Raw genomic sequence first — 17,724 nt, forward strand, 5'->3', positions numbered from 1 at the left:
ATTAATGTGTACATATTATGTGTACATATAATATTTCCATAAAAAAATATTTTTTACAAATATACTTTGTTGCATAGAATGTTACACATATGAAAAGATATCATTGCGCATGTATGTATTAAGCTTATTCCCGTGATGTAAAAATTAAACGGTGCGGTTTTGGTACTAGAGTAATTCCGCACTCGCCTTCCAGATCGATATGTGTACCGGATGGTATGGAGATAACGAATGAATGAAGAAATCTTGCGGCGAACAGAAATAACATCATCCTGGCTAGTTCGTCGCCGACGCACATACGTTTACCTACCGCATTGTATAAAATGAAATAATGTTCGGTATCGTGTGAAACTAATCTTTCCGGAAATTAAAGGGTATATGAAAATGATCGAAATTTGCCTTGAGTTGAGAAACTAATTTCATATCATTTCTTGATGTATAAAAGGGAAAAATAACATTTATAATCATGACATCTGCATAAATTTTATTAAATGGTTGGGACAAAAATGCCTATAATTATCTAAACGTGCAGGTATGCATATATATATATATATATATAGATATATATATGTATACGTGCTTTTTGCAAATTCAGATGGTTAGGTATTTCTGTCCCTGTGCGTACGTGCTGTTTTGGTCACAAAGTCGCAGAAAATCTGACACGTCTCTCATATATACGTCGCAACGACGTAACATACCAAATAATTTGTTTTAATTAACCAGCTATTTATTGGATTTTCTATATATTGTGATTCATATTTCGAAAATAGCATGTCCTACGTACCTGTCTGATATGGTAAAAAGGCTTTCGGTTTGTCCAGATTTCCATCCTCAGCAATAAATCTTTCAGGTTTAAACAATGATGGATCGTGCCAATACGAAGGATCAGTGTGAATAGCCCATTGTAACGGAATAACCATGGTGCCCTTTGGTACGTCGTAATCGCCTATTTGGGTGTCCTGAATGCAAATCGCCCTCTTTATGAATATATTATGAGTCTTTATGAATATATTTATTTTACGCGCGCACGATAAGATAAGCAACACCTATAAGTTCAACCGTTCAATCGTTTGTTGTTAATATATTATATATCGATAGAGAATATTCAATAATTATCAAAATCATAACCAGGCTTATTCGACTTCATGGAATAAAACGTACAGAGAAGCACCGCACCATCTGTTGATTTTCTCAGTCTGTTACCTGCCATAATTACCTCTATTGTTCCATGAGGAATGCCAACCGGTACTACACTCCGTAATCTTTGTGTCTCCGCAATGGCCGCCTCCAATTGAATTAAAAGTGGCCTGTCGTCCAGACTGGGTAACTTTCGTCCCAAAATTTCGTCCATTTCATCCTGAATCTTTTTCTATATACAAAAACAAGGACGCGTAAAATTCAAAGAGATTGTATGGCGGGTCGATAATTTTTCATTAAGAAAAACGTTCGTTTTAAAAGGTATTTCTATTGAAAAGGCACGAATTCAAGGATAACAAGCGTACTTGCTCGTCCGGATATACCGCCATAAAGAGTAAGAACCAACGAAAAGTGGTAAGAGTGGTGTCAGTTCCTGCACCGAAAAGATCGGCTAGCAGATGATAAAATTGCTGTTGTGTGAAATATCCGTTGTCCGCATTGGTATTCATTGCGTTGTCGAAAGCCGCAAGAAAGTTATCCGTTTTCTCGCGTTGAGCACGATGCTCGTCGATGATCGCTTGATATTGTTGATGTGTTTTCAGCTTGCCATTGATAAGTGACTCCATTAATTTGCCATATCGTGGTAAAAATCTAAATAAGTTAGAGAAAGGCAACAATTCTCTTTTAGTATTTAATTCATGTAGGTAGAAATTAATTACTTAACTTTTAATACGCGTTTCGTGTTGTAACTTTAAAATTTAAAATCAGTTCAATCTTTAAGCAGGGCTAAGAAAGCTAGTTTTTAAAAGTAACTCGTTATTGTTACCGTTACTTAAAAAGTAACGATTCATTACTTTTTTCATTACTTCTTTAATGTTAAAACAAGATTAGACTAAAAAATTTACTTTTGTAATATTTTTAATATATGTATTAACAAAAGTAATGAAACTGTTTACCTTAAAACTTTTTACCTTCGCAAAATCACCAAAATTTAAGAGAAAAGATATTTTAAAATGTTCGAAATATAAATAAAATGTTGGTTTTCGTTAAATTTATAAATACCGACTTTATATTTTTTATTTATATTTTTTTAGATTCTCAATTTTATGTTTAAAAACTTTAACACGATAAGCAGCTTGGTGAACGCTTAGTGATTTTTTAATACGATCAATTCTTTATTGAATCTAACAATAAATATCGAAACAACAATCGTAATATAAAATTACTGAATGCTTACTAAGAGATCTATTGATAGTAGCCATTTGCCAACCTTCCATCGGGAAATGGCGGAAGGGTGGTGATCCAAATGGCTACCAGTTCTGGTGAAGAATAAGACATAGTTTCGTATAAGAAGAACGCTTATTGAGTTACTTTGCCTGCTGTAGTTTATAACAACAAATTATGAATATTGATTGAAGATTGATTGTAAAAATTATGTTACAAATAAGTTTAAAATTTAAGAAGTAACCATTACATTCGTTACCGTTATAAAAAAAAATGTAACTACGTTATCGTTACAATTACAAGAAAAAAAAGTAACGCCGTTATAAAAAAAAATGTCTATAACGGTAATGGCGTTATAAGTAACGCGTTACTTCTCAACCCTGCCTTAATTTAAATATGCTTTACTCATGTCAAGAAATATATTTCTTGCGTACAATATATATCGACTTACACTATGTAAATAAAATGCATATATAAACTCTAAATGTAAAAAAAAAGGTAGAAAATATATCGAAATAACGAATATGTGTCAACGCGCGCGATTATCACAATATCCGTATATTAATGATGTAATTACGTTATCTTACATCCGCTTTACCATCGTTAGACTAAGCTAATTTGATTTTATAATTATAACCTTTTGTTGAGGACATCTTATCGACAGCCTTCCAGTCTCTAACTTATGCAAATTTAATATGATGATTTAACATGAATAAAATTGTCCTTCGCGCTATTTTTTTTTTTAAACAAAGATTTGTATTTACTCTTTGCCATCCACTTCAATTTATCATGTCACTTGCATACGTACAAAAAGGCAATTACTTCTAGCCTTCCATGTTTATCGAATTATACCATCGCCTTCAATGAAAAAAACGGCATTTGCATGGTAGATGCTGAATGAATCAGTATCACATTGTCAACGTGTTAATTAATCGCGCGGATCAATTTACTCGATTTTTTTCCCCGCGATAATATGGTCTATACTTTTCGTTAGCGAGATACAAAGCATATATCGTGTGCTATGCAAATCGGCGAGAAGGATCATCGAAGGCTCTTAGGATCTCGAGAGATAAGGAAGAATGTGTACCTGAGAAATGGCAAAAAATTGAGCGGCCCCGCGACCCCGATGTGCTTCACTCCTTCCTCTTGCAGATGTCTCAGCCACTTCCACACCTTGTCGTCCTCCTTGTAAACTTTACCAAACACGAGGTCGTTCATCATATTACCCACGTAGTGATGAAGCGTCTCGAACGGATCAATATCATCTTCCATACTAAGTTTCTTTAGTTTCTAACAATAAGATATCAATACAAAAGGTATCTCATTATTCTCTGCTTCATTCTTCGTGCATCTTGAGCTAACGCGGAACGATTTTGAGAAACGCATTAGTAATACTTCAAATTCGCATTTTTGTGTTTGCTCCTAATATACCGGATATTTAGGCAAAATTTCTTTCCTTTCGAAATCATACACCCTGAGTGCCTGTTTTTACGTTAAGACTATTAAGCGAAAACGATGGCATCGAAATGTTACAGAAATTAATAGCTTCATTAAATACGATGACATTTCCAGATAAACAAATGTTAACTTGCACGAGTTGAATATTCCTTCTGGAAATGAAATGTTCGGTCATCGGCGTTACTCGTTTAGGGGACAGATTTAGTGACACGGCGGCCTTGTGTTAAATACTCTAGCCGTTAATTTACCGACGTGCACTCGTTCACGGCCGCAAGGATTCTTTCCTCCATTCTGTTTCTCTTGGCACCGGGTAGCTTCGTCATGCCGAAATTCTTCAAGCATCCAGCTACAAATCTTCTTTGATCCCTCCAAAGGTCACCCTCGGCGCAAATGAGACCTGTGTAGTGCATAAAGAAATACGACGATGAGAGTGTCGTTCGAATTTCCTTCCTCTCCTCCACCTTCTTCTTCTTTCTCTTTCCTTTCTTCGCAGGCGATCCTCGTCCCGCATCTTAATCGCGCGGCCATAAATAAGCCGCCACCCGAACGTGCCTCCGTCGCACGTTCCCTCTTGCCGCGTGGAGGCGAGCCGCCTCGCTCGCTGCAGGTGGGAGGGTGTAAAAAATAGCGAGAGGATTACCGTCATTCCGTAAGTAGGCGCAGCCACTGAACTCGCCGAAGGATAATCCTCGAATGAATAAACAATAATCTCTCACCGCACCCACTCACCGTCCCTCCCTTCGCGGCGTGCGCGCGTGTTCGCGGCATAAACCTGCAGGCACGGCGGTCGTCGATTAATAGCGATCGCGATTGCTGATTAGGCACGACGGCGATAGTGACAAAGTGTTCATCGCCACTGACGCTATCCGTTCGATTCCTTTTGTTTTCCGATTATTACCGTTTGTTCCCTTTAATTGCATTCTCTAGATTTTTTTTCCAGTCTCCCTTTCTTTGATATGTGTGCTTTCACATATTTATCTTTTATTTATGTCTTCAAATAGAAAACATAAAAAAGTGATAATGACAATTGAGCATAAGATAAAGGATAAAGTCTTGGGATTTAAAATCACTCTCATATACGCGTGGCGGTCGCGCTTATTAGCTCAATGAAAACAGTAATTATCTTTTTATTCAGGTGATGCTGGGTAATTAAGAGATCATTAAGAGCGAGAGACGAGACTTTGCGCGCCGAAGTTTATGCATCTGCGCCACGGCGGTGAAGGTGTGTCGCTTATGTAGTTTTACTACGTCGACTTTGCAGCCAGATCACACGCGAGTGTCGCCGGCGCGAGAATGATCTCGGAATCTTGATCATCGGTCAATGAGATTATCGAGGTTTACGGTCGACGTGCCACGGGAATACAGATCGGCATCTTTGGCGCACAATTTGTTAGATGGTATCTCGGATCCTACTATCTCTTTCTTTACGTTACACGCGCACGATATAGCCTTATCAGTTATATAATGGGAAAAAGATAGAATAAGAGTACAAAATGTACATACTCGTACATAGCAAGATGTTGCGATTTGTAATCGAATTTTTAATCGAACGTGCCGGGAATGGGACCCGCCTTGATTTTCAGCCGCGCGCACGTTTCCGAGGAACGAAAGTGAACTCATGTATCGGGAGAGAGAGAGACGTGCGTTTAAATTCTGCGAATTTAGAATTCGTCATGTTACACGCTCGGGAGCGACGAGAGAAGAAATAATGAAAGTCCGCTAGGGTATAAACAGGTCACCGTGCGCGATGCGTATTTGCGATACTATTTATCATTCGCAGCTTGTTCTACGAGGCAGCGCTGTCGATAGGTCAGTGTCGTATTTAAATGACGCCAAGAAAACTTTCCGGGATCGCAGGTGCGCCACGTGTGCATTAATCTCCGCTGCTTGATCGATCTTAAATCACTTTGCACGAAGAAATAAAATTCGCGTATACCCAACTGAACTTTCGATCAAATGAGTTTCCTCGTACTATACTTTTTATAAAATTTTAAATATAAAAGAGAGAAATCTTACTGTTTTTCATTCATCAAGCATTTCAATAACTAATTTTTCTAGTTATTTGATTATTATTCGTTATGATAGATCTCTCAATAAAAATTAACGAGGTAGTTAATTCAAAGATTATTGAAAAAGCTTTAAGACAAAAAAATATCTAACTGAATGAATTGCATTTTCTTTATATTTTTAGAAGGTTTGATTGTTCTAATAATATATTGCCAAATATTATAAATTTTACAGGAACATAATAGAAACGTTTAAAAAAGAGAAGGGTGTGAAAAACGAGAATTACGTAGTTTTGAAAGAGGAATTTCTAACAGGGAAAAACTATGTACACAATTCTAACTTTGTAGTTTGCACGCTTGTTTTTCATCCTCGCAATGCATCTGCGCGGCGACGCGGCTTGGAAGAGGGAAGACTACGGACAATGAGCTCTCCTTGCCGGTCGATTCTTACGCAACTAAACACCCCGCCGCGGTGATTTCAGGGGATGACATCACTCGGGCACTCGGGTACGGCGAGGCGAGGAAAGGAGACGTACGCGCACCACACGAATTCGCGAACCGCCAGAAATAAACCGGACGAGAGACGGATAATGCATACACACGTTCGAACGTTTCAGGGCCGGTCATTCCACCTCGGCCGGCAAAAAGTCGACGTGCGAGTGCAGCAGCGCGAGATGAAGGCGACGCGCGATAGTCGTCCTGGCCAAATACAGTCGACCGATCCATCGTGCGTTTTATGGCGCGCCATTAAAATGCCACGATAGCTTTGTCGGCCGCGGTTGAAAAGTGTGACTATTCGGTAATGATCCCTTTCTCATGAGTGTCCGCGACCGAATTATGTACGAAATTCCTAAGGCTGGCTGCGCGAGAGACATTAGGAAGATGTGAGATCTGTTATACTAAATAAATAAGCACATATATATCTTAAATAAAATTAAATGAATATATTTTTTCTTTTCGGGTTTCTTAAAGCGTGTATATATATATATTTTTTTTTATAGTCGCGTCAACTTTTCTACTCGCAATAATTCAATGTTTTTATCGCGCAGGTAATTGCGAACAATTTTCCGATTGCAAGATTCGACGGATGAGTCAGAATAATCGTCGAAGGAATAATAACTAGTAGTCGAAGAATACTGAATAATAAACGATTTAAGAATTGCTCTTTAAAGATCAGAATGATTCAAATAATTTTTCTAATTTCCTATTTATTATTCAAAGAGTGGATATTTCACGAACTGTTACCATTATTCAAAACTATAAATAAACTCATCTTTTTAGGTATTGCTAGACATTTTACTATTGAAATAATTTCAAAGTCAAGAATTTGTTTTTTGGGTCATACACTTGAATGAATTAATTCATTTTTCTCATTAGCCCAGATATAGAATTCAAGGAAAAAATCATAAAATTATAATTTTTTAAAAACATTTATCAGTTTTTTATTAAATGATCGCAATTAAATATTACTCCTTTTAGCTAATTTCCTTGAAACTTTCAACTCCTATGAAGCCACAATGATAAATGATATGTTTTAAATACATTATCTTATTCGTCGAATAATTATCTACTTGTTTATCGACTCGCTCATTAATCGATCATCAATACATATGTACATGGAATTCAAGAAAAAAAGTTACGAGGCCGATCTTGATATTTGATCGCGTTTCAGTTTTTGTCGAGCGACAGGAAACCATTAAATATATATATCATTTTTTTTCTGATATGGAAATTGACACACGACGAGTTTCTTTTACGAGATGTGTATTGTATACGCAGTACATGTCGACTAATTGCGCCAGCTCGAGAAAGCTGGGGGGACCCCAGATGATTACCGGCGACCTTCGGGCGCGCGCGGGTCGTGACAGGTCGACGATGTGAACGCCGATCGTCCATGCATCGGCTCTGTCGCTCTTAACGGGAGAGGCCATCGGCCCGTCCTTGCGGAGCTAACTGTAATTCCCCGCGGATGCAGAGCAGAACTGTCGACGACCGGGAGAACTTCCTTCAAGGAGACCGATAAAAGTGAGAGTCCTTCGCGTCGATGCGCGAGCCGCGGCCGGTCCCGCGCGGCTTCGCTCGGACGTGCCTAACCTACCCAATTGCGGATAAACTCCGCTCCGTTACGAAAACGGAAAAAGATTGATGGATCCCGAACGGCAGCAAGTGATCGAACTCCGTTAGTTAAACGAGAATTGCAAGCGCGAGAGCAATTTATTTTAATTACGAATATATGATCGTTAATTGACAATAATTGCGCTTTTTTTTAAATGATTGGGAAACACACTAGTTTATAAGATAATTTACTTTCATAAGGAAATTTTCAGAACTCTGGACCGAACGCAGCGTACATTGCGGGTAACAGCTTTACAACGGCAACGATGAAAGCTGTACAAAAATAGTAGATGCGTCAATAATTATGTAGAATGAAAAAAAGGTGACACAAGGATACTGCGTGGGGAAGCAGGATCGCCGTGAGGGAAAAAATGAAATTCCACCCACACCCAGTCCGGCATTCGAACGAGGAAAACAAGCCGTCCGCGGGAAAATCGCGGACGTCTTACGTCAGTGTTACACGCGCTTGTAATAAGCCAGGCGCGGGAATAGTCTCTTGGAAGCTCGCTTGTAATGTTTATTTTGCACGCGCGCGCCTGGCTGCACCGTTGAGTCAGTACTGTGGTATGCCAAGTCCGATTGGAACTGCGACGTTTCTATAACGATTTAGATCATCGCGTTACACAAATGTTCGCCTCTGCTCGTTATCTTCTTCGAGCCCATAAAAGAAGAAGCTCACGTGGTGTGCAACCAAATTAAAAATCTATACCAATTTATTCATTTCCTGCGTGTTTTCCGATTCAATTCAATTGAAAATTTAAGAAGGGAAAGTCTGACGCGACCGATATTCTTTTCATTAAACGCGGTGAACGGAAAAGCGAAACTCAAATAAAAAAAACAGAGAAACGCATACTTCAATGTTACTTAAACTTCTCAGAAACTTCAGAGAAATCAAACAGCTCTCAACTCTAATATATACCTATATATATATATGTATATATATGTATATATATATATATATATATATAATTATCTTATAATTATTTCATTAATTTTTTCTATTTTTATTTTATAAAGTTCATCAGCTTGACTTCTGGGAGGCTTATTTATTATTATTTTTAAGTCATAATATAGTTTTGCACAACAGTAATGTAATAATTTGCAAAAAATTTGAATACAAACATCAGAAGAGACAGTCAATTTAATAAAAAATAGCGTTTTTTTTTTCGATAAAAATTCTTTTCGTGATTGTTGAAGTAAGAAAAGAACGATGTTACCCGAGCAATTTTGGTATAAGTGGCCAAAAGTCGGTCGTCCTCGTCGAAGGATCCTATTAAGCGAATCACGATGTCATAAAAGTGAATCGTGACAGAGCGATCTTTTTTTTCTCTCTCTTTATCGGCCGAAATTAGCCGTCGTGTTGCAGTTCGTGTGGCAGCGGCAGCGCCAAGGACGTCGAGAATTTCAGGTTTCGTCGACCCGCTTAAAGGCCAACGCCGTCGCATCGTTCAGACACTTTTGACGATCACCGCGATGCAGGTCGATGCACCCGCGGTAACGAGAGTGGCGGCGACAATCTATCATTTTCCAAGATCAAGTCTCCCCACCGTCTCTGCTCCCCCTTTCTGCCGTACACCGGCGCACCTTGCCCTCGCTGTACAAGGTGTAACGCGGCAATCTGAGATCCCCAGACTCGCCCGCTCTCTAACTTACAATTAGACTGTAATCGCAATATGATGCCGTCATGTAATCGACTTCAACAACGATATCTTCGATTTTTTTTTACATCGATTTTTTTTGTTATCGGAATTAATGGCGTACGAATCGTTCATATTGCGAAATCCATATCGACATTGACACTCTTGTTTTTTAATTAACGCTGATATTTACTTATTCTTACATATTAATTTATACAAGATACCGAGGATACCAGGAAATAATCGGCTGTTTCTCGCGTTTAGATAAAATCCTAGAATAATACTTGCAAAACTGCACGTTGCATGCAAAATATTCTTTGCTGAAAACAATTTTATTTTATGACACGTTAATATGGATAATAAATTTTGAGATGCTTAATATTATTTTGTAAAATAAATTTACTTATACAATGTATTTTTATAATATGTATATACATACTTTTTCTTATTTTGCGATCGTGTTCCAAATTATTGTTTTGTTATAAAATTGTGATACCTATATCATACGGGCAATGCGAAAAGCGTCTCAAAATTTATTATCCATAACGTGTTAAAATAAAATTGCAAAGAATATTTTGCATGCAACGTTTTTGCAATTTTGCAAGTATTATAATATTTTAAGACTTCATTTAAATGCGAGAAACAGTCAATTATTTCCTGGTATCCCAGGTAGACGTATCTTATAAGGATTAACATCACTCTCACTTTCGGTCTGTTTCTCAGAAGTCTATTAATACTTTGGTTCGTACACCGCCGGCGTTTTAACGAGCGTTCTCCGTTACCTGATTATCAGAACCAACGGTATTCACGGCATTTCCGATCCTTCCAATTCCTTCCACTATCTCAAGATCATTATAGGTTCGTTTTTAGTTATAGTTATAGAGCAACTTCCTGGAACGAGCCTATTCCTAGAAGTACGGCTATTGTAGAACATAAGCCTCAGATTTTATATTTCGACTATTTTTCGTATAAGTTTTAATAAAGGGCTTGCATATATTTTTTTAAATGCTCAGATTATCATTGCAATTAAAAATTAGCGTTAACATAAAAATATACACAAATCGATAGAATAGTATTCTTGTCTGAAGATTCTGTAAATCCGCATACTGTAACTTTCTTTTTAATGTTAATTAAAAAGAATTGACAGAAGATTGACAGAAAGGAGGATCTTGATATTGTTAAAATATACTCGTACCTATCGTAATGATTAAATTAAACAATAGCGCAATTATCGAAATCCAAAGTGGGATTAATTATAGATAAAATAAGACAGTAAAAGATAAAAAAATTAAGCACAAAAAATTAAGCACATCAGAAATAGAATGCCGTCATTTATAAATAATTCGCGCATCTCTAAATTTATCTACCTTTTCTTTTTTATTTCTAATTCGCGATTGACAGAATTCTACGAGACATGAATTAGTTGATCGATTCGGCAATGCGATACGCGTCGCGCAAGCAGAAACTTGCGTAATATGTTTACGGACGGCGAGTTATCGGCGCGCTCTATAATAAATTAACGCTATTACGCACGGCATTATCCGTCGTGGCGGGGCAACCAGTTTGCCGACCGCATAAGAAATGTGAGCGCGCCCATAAAGAGGCGCGTGTAAACGCGCTGTCGGATAATCACTGGTTGCGCCTCAGAAGGCACGCGTCGGTATTCTTCCCCGTGTCCATCTGTCACGTAGGCATCAAGATTTATGTATGATATTTCTCTCATAAAATTTTATCAAGCCACCAAAGTACAGGGTATACACTCTAAATTTAGCAGCGATAAAGCTGAAGGTGTCGCATAAATAATCGAGATATAATGATAATTTCCAAAACATTGTATCTTAAGAGAAACTGAAATAAAGATTTATTTACGATGCAAGCAAATTTAAATAAAGAGAGTAAGTATTCAATTTTGAGAATTCAATAATGGATATTTAACGCAGCAAATAGAGTAAAATTTATTTCTTAATGTATTGCAAGTAATTTTTACACAAGAAATTTTTTCGAAACGCATTTAGTGCAATATTGAATATTAATTAGTTTGAAAAATATAATCAAACTATTGTTGAAGATAAAATTTTACGGAATATGTGTCTAGTTTTGAATGCAATAGTTTTGATACTTTGAATATTTTTATAGGCTTTCACAAAATCATTGATTTGAAAATTGTTTATTTAAATTAAAATTTATAATTTTTTTATATTATTAGGTGTTTTAGAATAAAGCACCTAAGGCTAAAGTTTTAATCTTTTTTCAACACTCTGGTATAATTAGTTAAATTGATATAGTATATATGGTATATATGTATAACATATATAAGTTAGTATAATTAGTTTTCGGGTACCTTTAAATAATTAAATAAATTCTCTTAATACGCACTGTCAAAATATGCGATGACAGGCGTTCGCGAAATGAGCGCAGTAACAGAATCAAGCGTCGCGGAAAAGAGCTAGCAATACTTCGATACATTCGAGTATCGATTTAATATGCCTTTTTTCAAAGGGGATTTTATTATAAATATTGTAAAATTTAAATATTAAGAGATATTAAATGAAAAGCTGTTGTATTCGTCGAGCTCTGTCGGAAAACGCGCAGAGTGACAAGGCGTTTTTATCGATCACTTTGCTTTGGAGACTTCAACGCGTGGTGATGCGCACTTCCGTAAGTAGTAACGGTCCGCAATGTAGTTCGGCCGCTCTGTTCGCCGGACTAATCCCGACCCTCACTACTGGAAACAAGCGTTAGGTACTTCAAAGAGTCTCCCTTTCCTGCTGAGCCGAATCCCGCGGTCGATCTAAGTTTAGCGAAAGTTCACGTATCGCGAAATATGTACCTGCAGACAGTGCTTCTTGACGGAGGCGTGGCTAGGATCCCCCACCATTATTTCAAAAGAGTGAAAGAAAGGAAACCTACGGAACGGCGGGAGGATCTTCTCTGGAGGGGCATCTAGCTACGAGGAGTGGAGGAAGGCACTCTGAACGCAAGAGTCTTTTGTGAAAGGTAGCAGAAGCGTCTCAATGTTGTGAGGGTGCGCATGGGAAGAATGTAGCCGCACTGAAATATAATCGTGCAACACGAATTCATTTTTATCGGTTTGTTGCATATGTCTAAAACTGAGCTAGCTTTATCACTGTTTTCTTTTTGAATTCTAAATCTTTTCATCTCCAACACGACTCTTTTTATAATTTTTTTTTAAAGTTTATTTCGCACTTTAAATTATTTTAAAAAATAACATTTTGTAAGGCAACCATAATCTGTTATTTGCACGACGAAGGTTAGAATAAATTAGAGATTTTTATGCTTCATAGAAATATGCATGCAATCCGTCAAAGTCGCTGCAACAGTATTTGTTGATGCGAAAGTAGCAATAAAATGTTCATCAATAAGAAATGTATGATATGCATATATAATGATGATTATTTTAAAAAACTAATTTGCTTTTTATGTATAAAATTCATTTTATATTATTATTCATCCTATAGTACACACATCCAAATACGTCTTTCAATCTCTTACTAGCTTTGTTATTTATTAATTTTTTATGTAATTATATAAAATAAATGGTTTTTTAATAGCACTGGTCGACATGTTAAAAGTCTTCTGAAAAAGAGGAGTGGTTTCGTAGATTTTTTAGCGCGATGCTGCCCTCAGAGTATGCCTATCACATTTTCGAGAAAAATGAGGTTGAAATCCTTATAAAAAAACGCACATTCTTGACAATCTTTAAAAAATCGTAACAGACGAACCTAATGTGCTAGAAACTTCTAAAAGATCTTAAATAAAAGTTTAAACATTGTACTCGCGTCTGAGTATCTCCGATATTACGAAACTGTGCCATGCAGCATCGTGTGCTCGTAGTGCGCGCGTGCGCCTACTCATCACAACACGCTAGGGTGGAAATCGAGAAACTTAACAGCTGAAAAGATTTGTATTTTATCCAGTAAATTTGCCATTAATAATTGTGAAAATTAGCAGCAAGTTATAATAGCAAACTATAATAGAGTAATAAAACTAATATTGTTATAATTATTTATGTGATATAGGCAAATTCTGAGAGCAATATCGCTTTCAGTGCTTAAAAATCTACGGGAAATCACTCATTTTCAGGAATCTTAGCATATCAGTATAGTTCAAAGACTGTGTAAAAAATCTACGGAAAACTCTTCTTTTTCAGAAAACTTTTAACATGTCGACTAACGCTATTAAGGACTGTGTGAAAAAATATCACTTTTCTTTTCAGGAAATTTTTAGCATGTCAATCGCTATTCCAGAGAGAAATGATTGATCTGTAGACGTCGATTCGATTCGATCGGCAGTTTTAACGATAAGAAACAACAAAAGACGGATATCCAAAAGTTCTCTAAGTCATCAATTAAAAACTCATCTTCTTCTTTCTTTTGCGAATATATGTACCTTCTAACAACAAAATATGTTACTTTTTATCAATTAAAACTTCTTTTTTTATAACCCGACGGTTAAACTTTATTAAATAATTATGTATGTATAAATACAATATTAAATATTACAAATAAAATTCAAGAAGCAGATTCTATTAAATCGTCGTTTACTGCAAAAATGATAGCATAAATTTCAAATAAATAATTTTATATCCATATTTTTAAATTTAAATGCCCAATAAGCGATCGTCTCGAGATCAATACCACTTGTGATGCACGCGAGTATTATCGGCTCGCCCGCCGCTAGATCGGCGCACATGTAAGAGATCGGCGAAGGAAATGAATGGAGAAATCACGAGGCCGTTGACTGGAAGCATGGCGCTTCGTAAACATCGGCGAAGGCTCATGTACACGCGCGTGTATGCACTCGGCATTAAAAGAAAAAAAGAAAGAAAGAAGATGCGGGGAGACAAGGAGGCATAGGGAGCGGGGAAGGTGAGAGGGAAGCGCGCCGAAGACGGCGGAGGATCGCGAACGGGAGAATGGGAGCTTTCGAAACGAGGTGTAAAGGTACCACTGGGTCCCGTGGTACACTTTGTCGTGAAATTATCGTGCCGAGTCGGCACGGCACGGCACAGCACCGCTCGGCTCCACTCGGTTCACAATCAGCTTACTGCCGCCGCCGTCGCCGACGATGGAATTTGTGGCCTTGCCGAGCGAATTTTCAGCCGGCGACCGAAACTTACGACCGTTCGAGTAACCCTGTTTTCCTCTGGAAACAAAAGTCGCGCCGCACAAATCAGGGGACTAGCGACAGCTCCGCGGCGAGCGGTAATTGCAACTTCCGATATATCGATGAAACGTGCGCCAAACCTCAAACGTTTCGATTTCTGGCACGAGATATAAAGCAATAAAGAAGTTCGACGAGGCGGTACGTTCTCCGTGATATTTTTTTATCTATCGCGTATTCTGCCCGCGACACTCCGTATCTCAAGTAACGGGGGCGACTCGAAGATTCATACAAAGTACCCGCTGTCAAACATCGAGCCACGCAATCAGTAATGCTTGATCGTAATTATTTTGATGGTTCAAAATTATTTTTCGATCTATATCTAGCGAAATATTTAGATATTTTGGTAACAATTCTTTTTATCTAAGAATTGAATAAAAACCTACTATTTTCCACTACATCGTTCAATAAAATTCAAAAAGTTGTTGCCTCTTCTCCTGTCTTATTCACTACATCAATCAATAAAATTTCGAAAATTATATTGTACAAATATATTGTACAAAAAAAAATTTAACTTATTGCCTCCAAACTTGTTAGAACCTCCACATTTTAATTTCAATCATTCATTGCATTTGAATTTTTTGCGATTTATTCCGCGATCTTTACAAATTCATATTCATTATGTATTTATGTTCTTATTTTCTTTTGTTTTTGTGGCGGATCTAATTTTATTTTATTTAATAACAAAAAAAAGTTTACTCACCATATCCCTGCATCATTCCGTGCGTCAAGTACAATGGAGCCCGGCCAGCAAACGCATCCTTAGCAAAGGTCTGTCTTATCAGCTGCGGATCCGATAACAATACTGTGTAGACAGAGCCCATTCTTAGTCCACAAATCGGGCCATATTTTCTCGCCAGTTCTGTCAGCGACACATGAGGACGTACAGGATCTATCCACGGCAAATAACCGAGCAGCGGAATGCCGGATGGTCCCGGTGGAAGTCGGAGCGTTTTGCGATTTTTACGAAAGACATAGACGAAAAGTAAGAGAGATATGCCGAGGATAATAAGGGCTATCATTATGAAGAAAGTCGTAGAAACACGTTGCTGCGGCGCCTGCACAAATTAAAAATAATATTTTCGAGCGCGACGGTTTTTTTTTTAATTTTTAAAACTAGCACTACAAACGTGAACTTCACGCGCGCTATTTAACGCTTCTTATTATAATTTACAATTACATCAACCTCAATATACGCAAAATGCAATGACACAGCCGCTTACACGAAGTAAGCGCAGAGACAACCAATCAGCATCGCGGAAAAGTGACAGCAATAATTTCGAGAAATGCGAGTTACCGACTTTACATGCACTTTTTTATATAGGAACAAAAAGGGAACGTAACAATATTTGTCTTGTTACGAGATTTTTACGCATATGCAACGCGCGTGAATAAACGACAGCGAAGATCTTTTCTTAACGAATAACGACTTTATAATCGAGAGTCATTTGAATCGTTCTCACGTTCCGCGAAAAGTTCTCTCGCGCGAGATACGCGCGCATCAGTCACGCGGATGTAATAATTAAATTACGCGAAGTGTGCCTGCCGAGACGATCCCTTGGTGATTGTGAACGTTCGTAATCGAGGGAACGCGATTCCAGCTTCCAGGAATGGCACAACGCGGCAGAAGCGAATGATAAAACAACCTTTCTCTGCGCTTACGGCGAGTAGCACGCACTTGTGTAAAGTTATCTCATTAGCGAGGCACGCGCACGTACACACAATCGCGTAGACTGTAGAAGCTAAGGAACGATTCCGTGCTGCGACCAGGGTTGGGAAAGTTACTTTGTAAAAGTAACTAATTACAGTTACAGTTTTTATCTCTCAAAAAGTAAATAGTTACCGTCACCGACTCTGAAAAATAACATGTTACAGTTACAGTTACTAAGAAAGTAACGAATCGTTACTTATCAGTTATTTTTAATAAAACAACATTAGCATTATAAAAAAAGACTGATTTATATTTACATATTATATAATTTTATTTAAAAAAGAAAAGTAATGCGCGTAATATTTAAATATGAGCATTTAAATATTTCGCATAATTACAATCAACATTACAATTAGGTGATTGAGCAAAAGTGTTGCATAATTTTGATTCATGAAAATGACGATTTGACATATATAAAGTAACTGTAAAAGTAACTATTAAATTAGTTACTAGTTACTTAAAAAATCTAACTAACAAGTTAAATTATAGTTACACATGGAAAAAAAGTAACAAAGTTAAGTTACAGTTATTGAAAAAAAGTAACTGTAACTGTAACTTCGTTACAAGTAACGAGTTACTTCTCAACCCTGGTTGCCATTTATACGCGATATAAGGCCTGTTCTTTATAGCTGAACTGATTGCTAGTTCTGCAGAGTTTATCTTTCTTCTTCTAATTTTCTTCTAATGTAGAAAAAAAAGATAAACTGTGAACTAGTGCAGCTAATTCAGCTATAAAGAACAGGCCAATAGGCTGACAGTACTGCCACGTGGTTAAACACGTGCTACCACGTGTTATACGTGTGCTATATAAACTACCGACGATAGCGACAATGAATCAAGGAAGCTTACTTTCGACGGCAGTCGCAAATGTTTAAGGGTTATGACATTTCGTATTTTTATTCAATCCGCTGCTCATAACGTTGACCCTTTCCACGCCTAATGAATAATAATAAATAAATGTTTCGAGTTTCCTGGATAATCTTAGTAGAGATTTTCCAACAGCTATGAAAACACTTTGCGTTTGTAACTGATGTAAATTGTCATCTATCAACTAAGTATTAATACGTTCCGCGATCCAATATCAATACAGTAGTAGAATCATTTCTTTTATCACTTATGTCAATATCCGAATACCCGGGAGTACTCATTTTCTGTAATATTTTATGTGGTTTTCACTGAAATATCGTCAAATATTTCAGTGAAAACCACATAAAATATTTCTTATATATATATATACACATATATATATATATAT

General features: G+C 37.1%; 1 protein-coding gene across 1 annotated transcript in view; it reads right to left on the reverse strand.

Moving 5' to 3' along the window:
* The window catches only part of LOC105453412 (cytochrome P450 306a1), an 18,395-nt gene continuing 671 nt past the window's right edge, over positions 1 to 17,724 (reverse strand). The window contains exons 3-9 of the mRNA XM_011695353.1: positions 15,462 to 15,816; positions 4,065 to 4,213; positions 3,446 to 3,648; positions 1,500 to 1,785; positions 1,214 to 1,366; positions 782 to 956; positions 1 to 303 (exon numbers count right to left, since the gene is read on the reverse strand). Of these exons, the coding sequence (XP_011693655.1) occupies positions 125 to 303; positions 782 to 956; positions 1,214 to 1,366; positions 1,500 to 1,785; positions 3,446 to 3,648; positions 4,065 to 4,213; positions 15,462 to 15,780 (1,464 nt within the window). The 5' untranslated portion in view covers positions 15,781 to 15,816 and the 3' untranslated portion in view covers positions 1 to 124. The remainder of the gene's footprint in view (positions 304 to 781; positions 957 to 1,213; positions 1,367 to 1,499; positions 1,786 to 3,445; positions 3,649 to 4,064; positions 4,214 to 15,461; positions 15,817 to 17,724) is intronic.

This window comes from Wasmannia auropunctata, unplaced genomic scaffold, assembly GCF_000956235.1.
Source record: "Wasmannia auropunctata unplaced genomic scaffold, wasmannia.A_1.0 LD336000.1, whole genome shotgun sequence".
In the NCBI taxonomy this organism is placed as follows: Eukaryota; Metazoa; Arthropoda; class Insecta; order Hymenoptera; family Formicidae; genus Wasmannia; species Wasmannia auropunctata.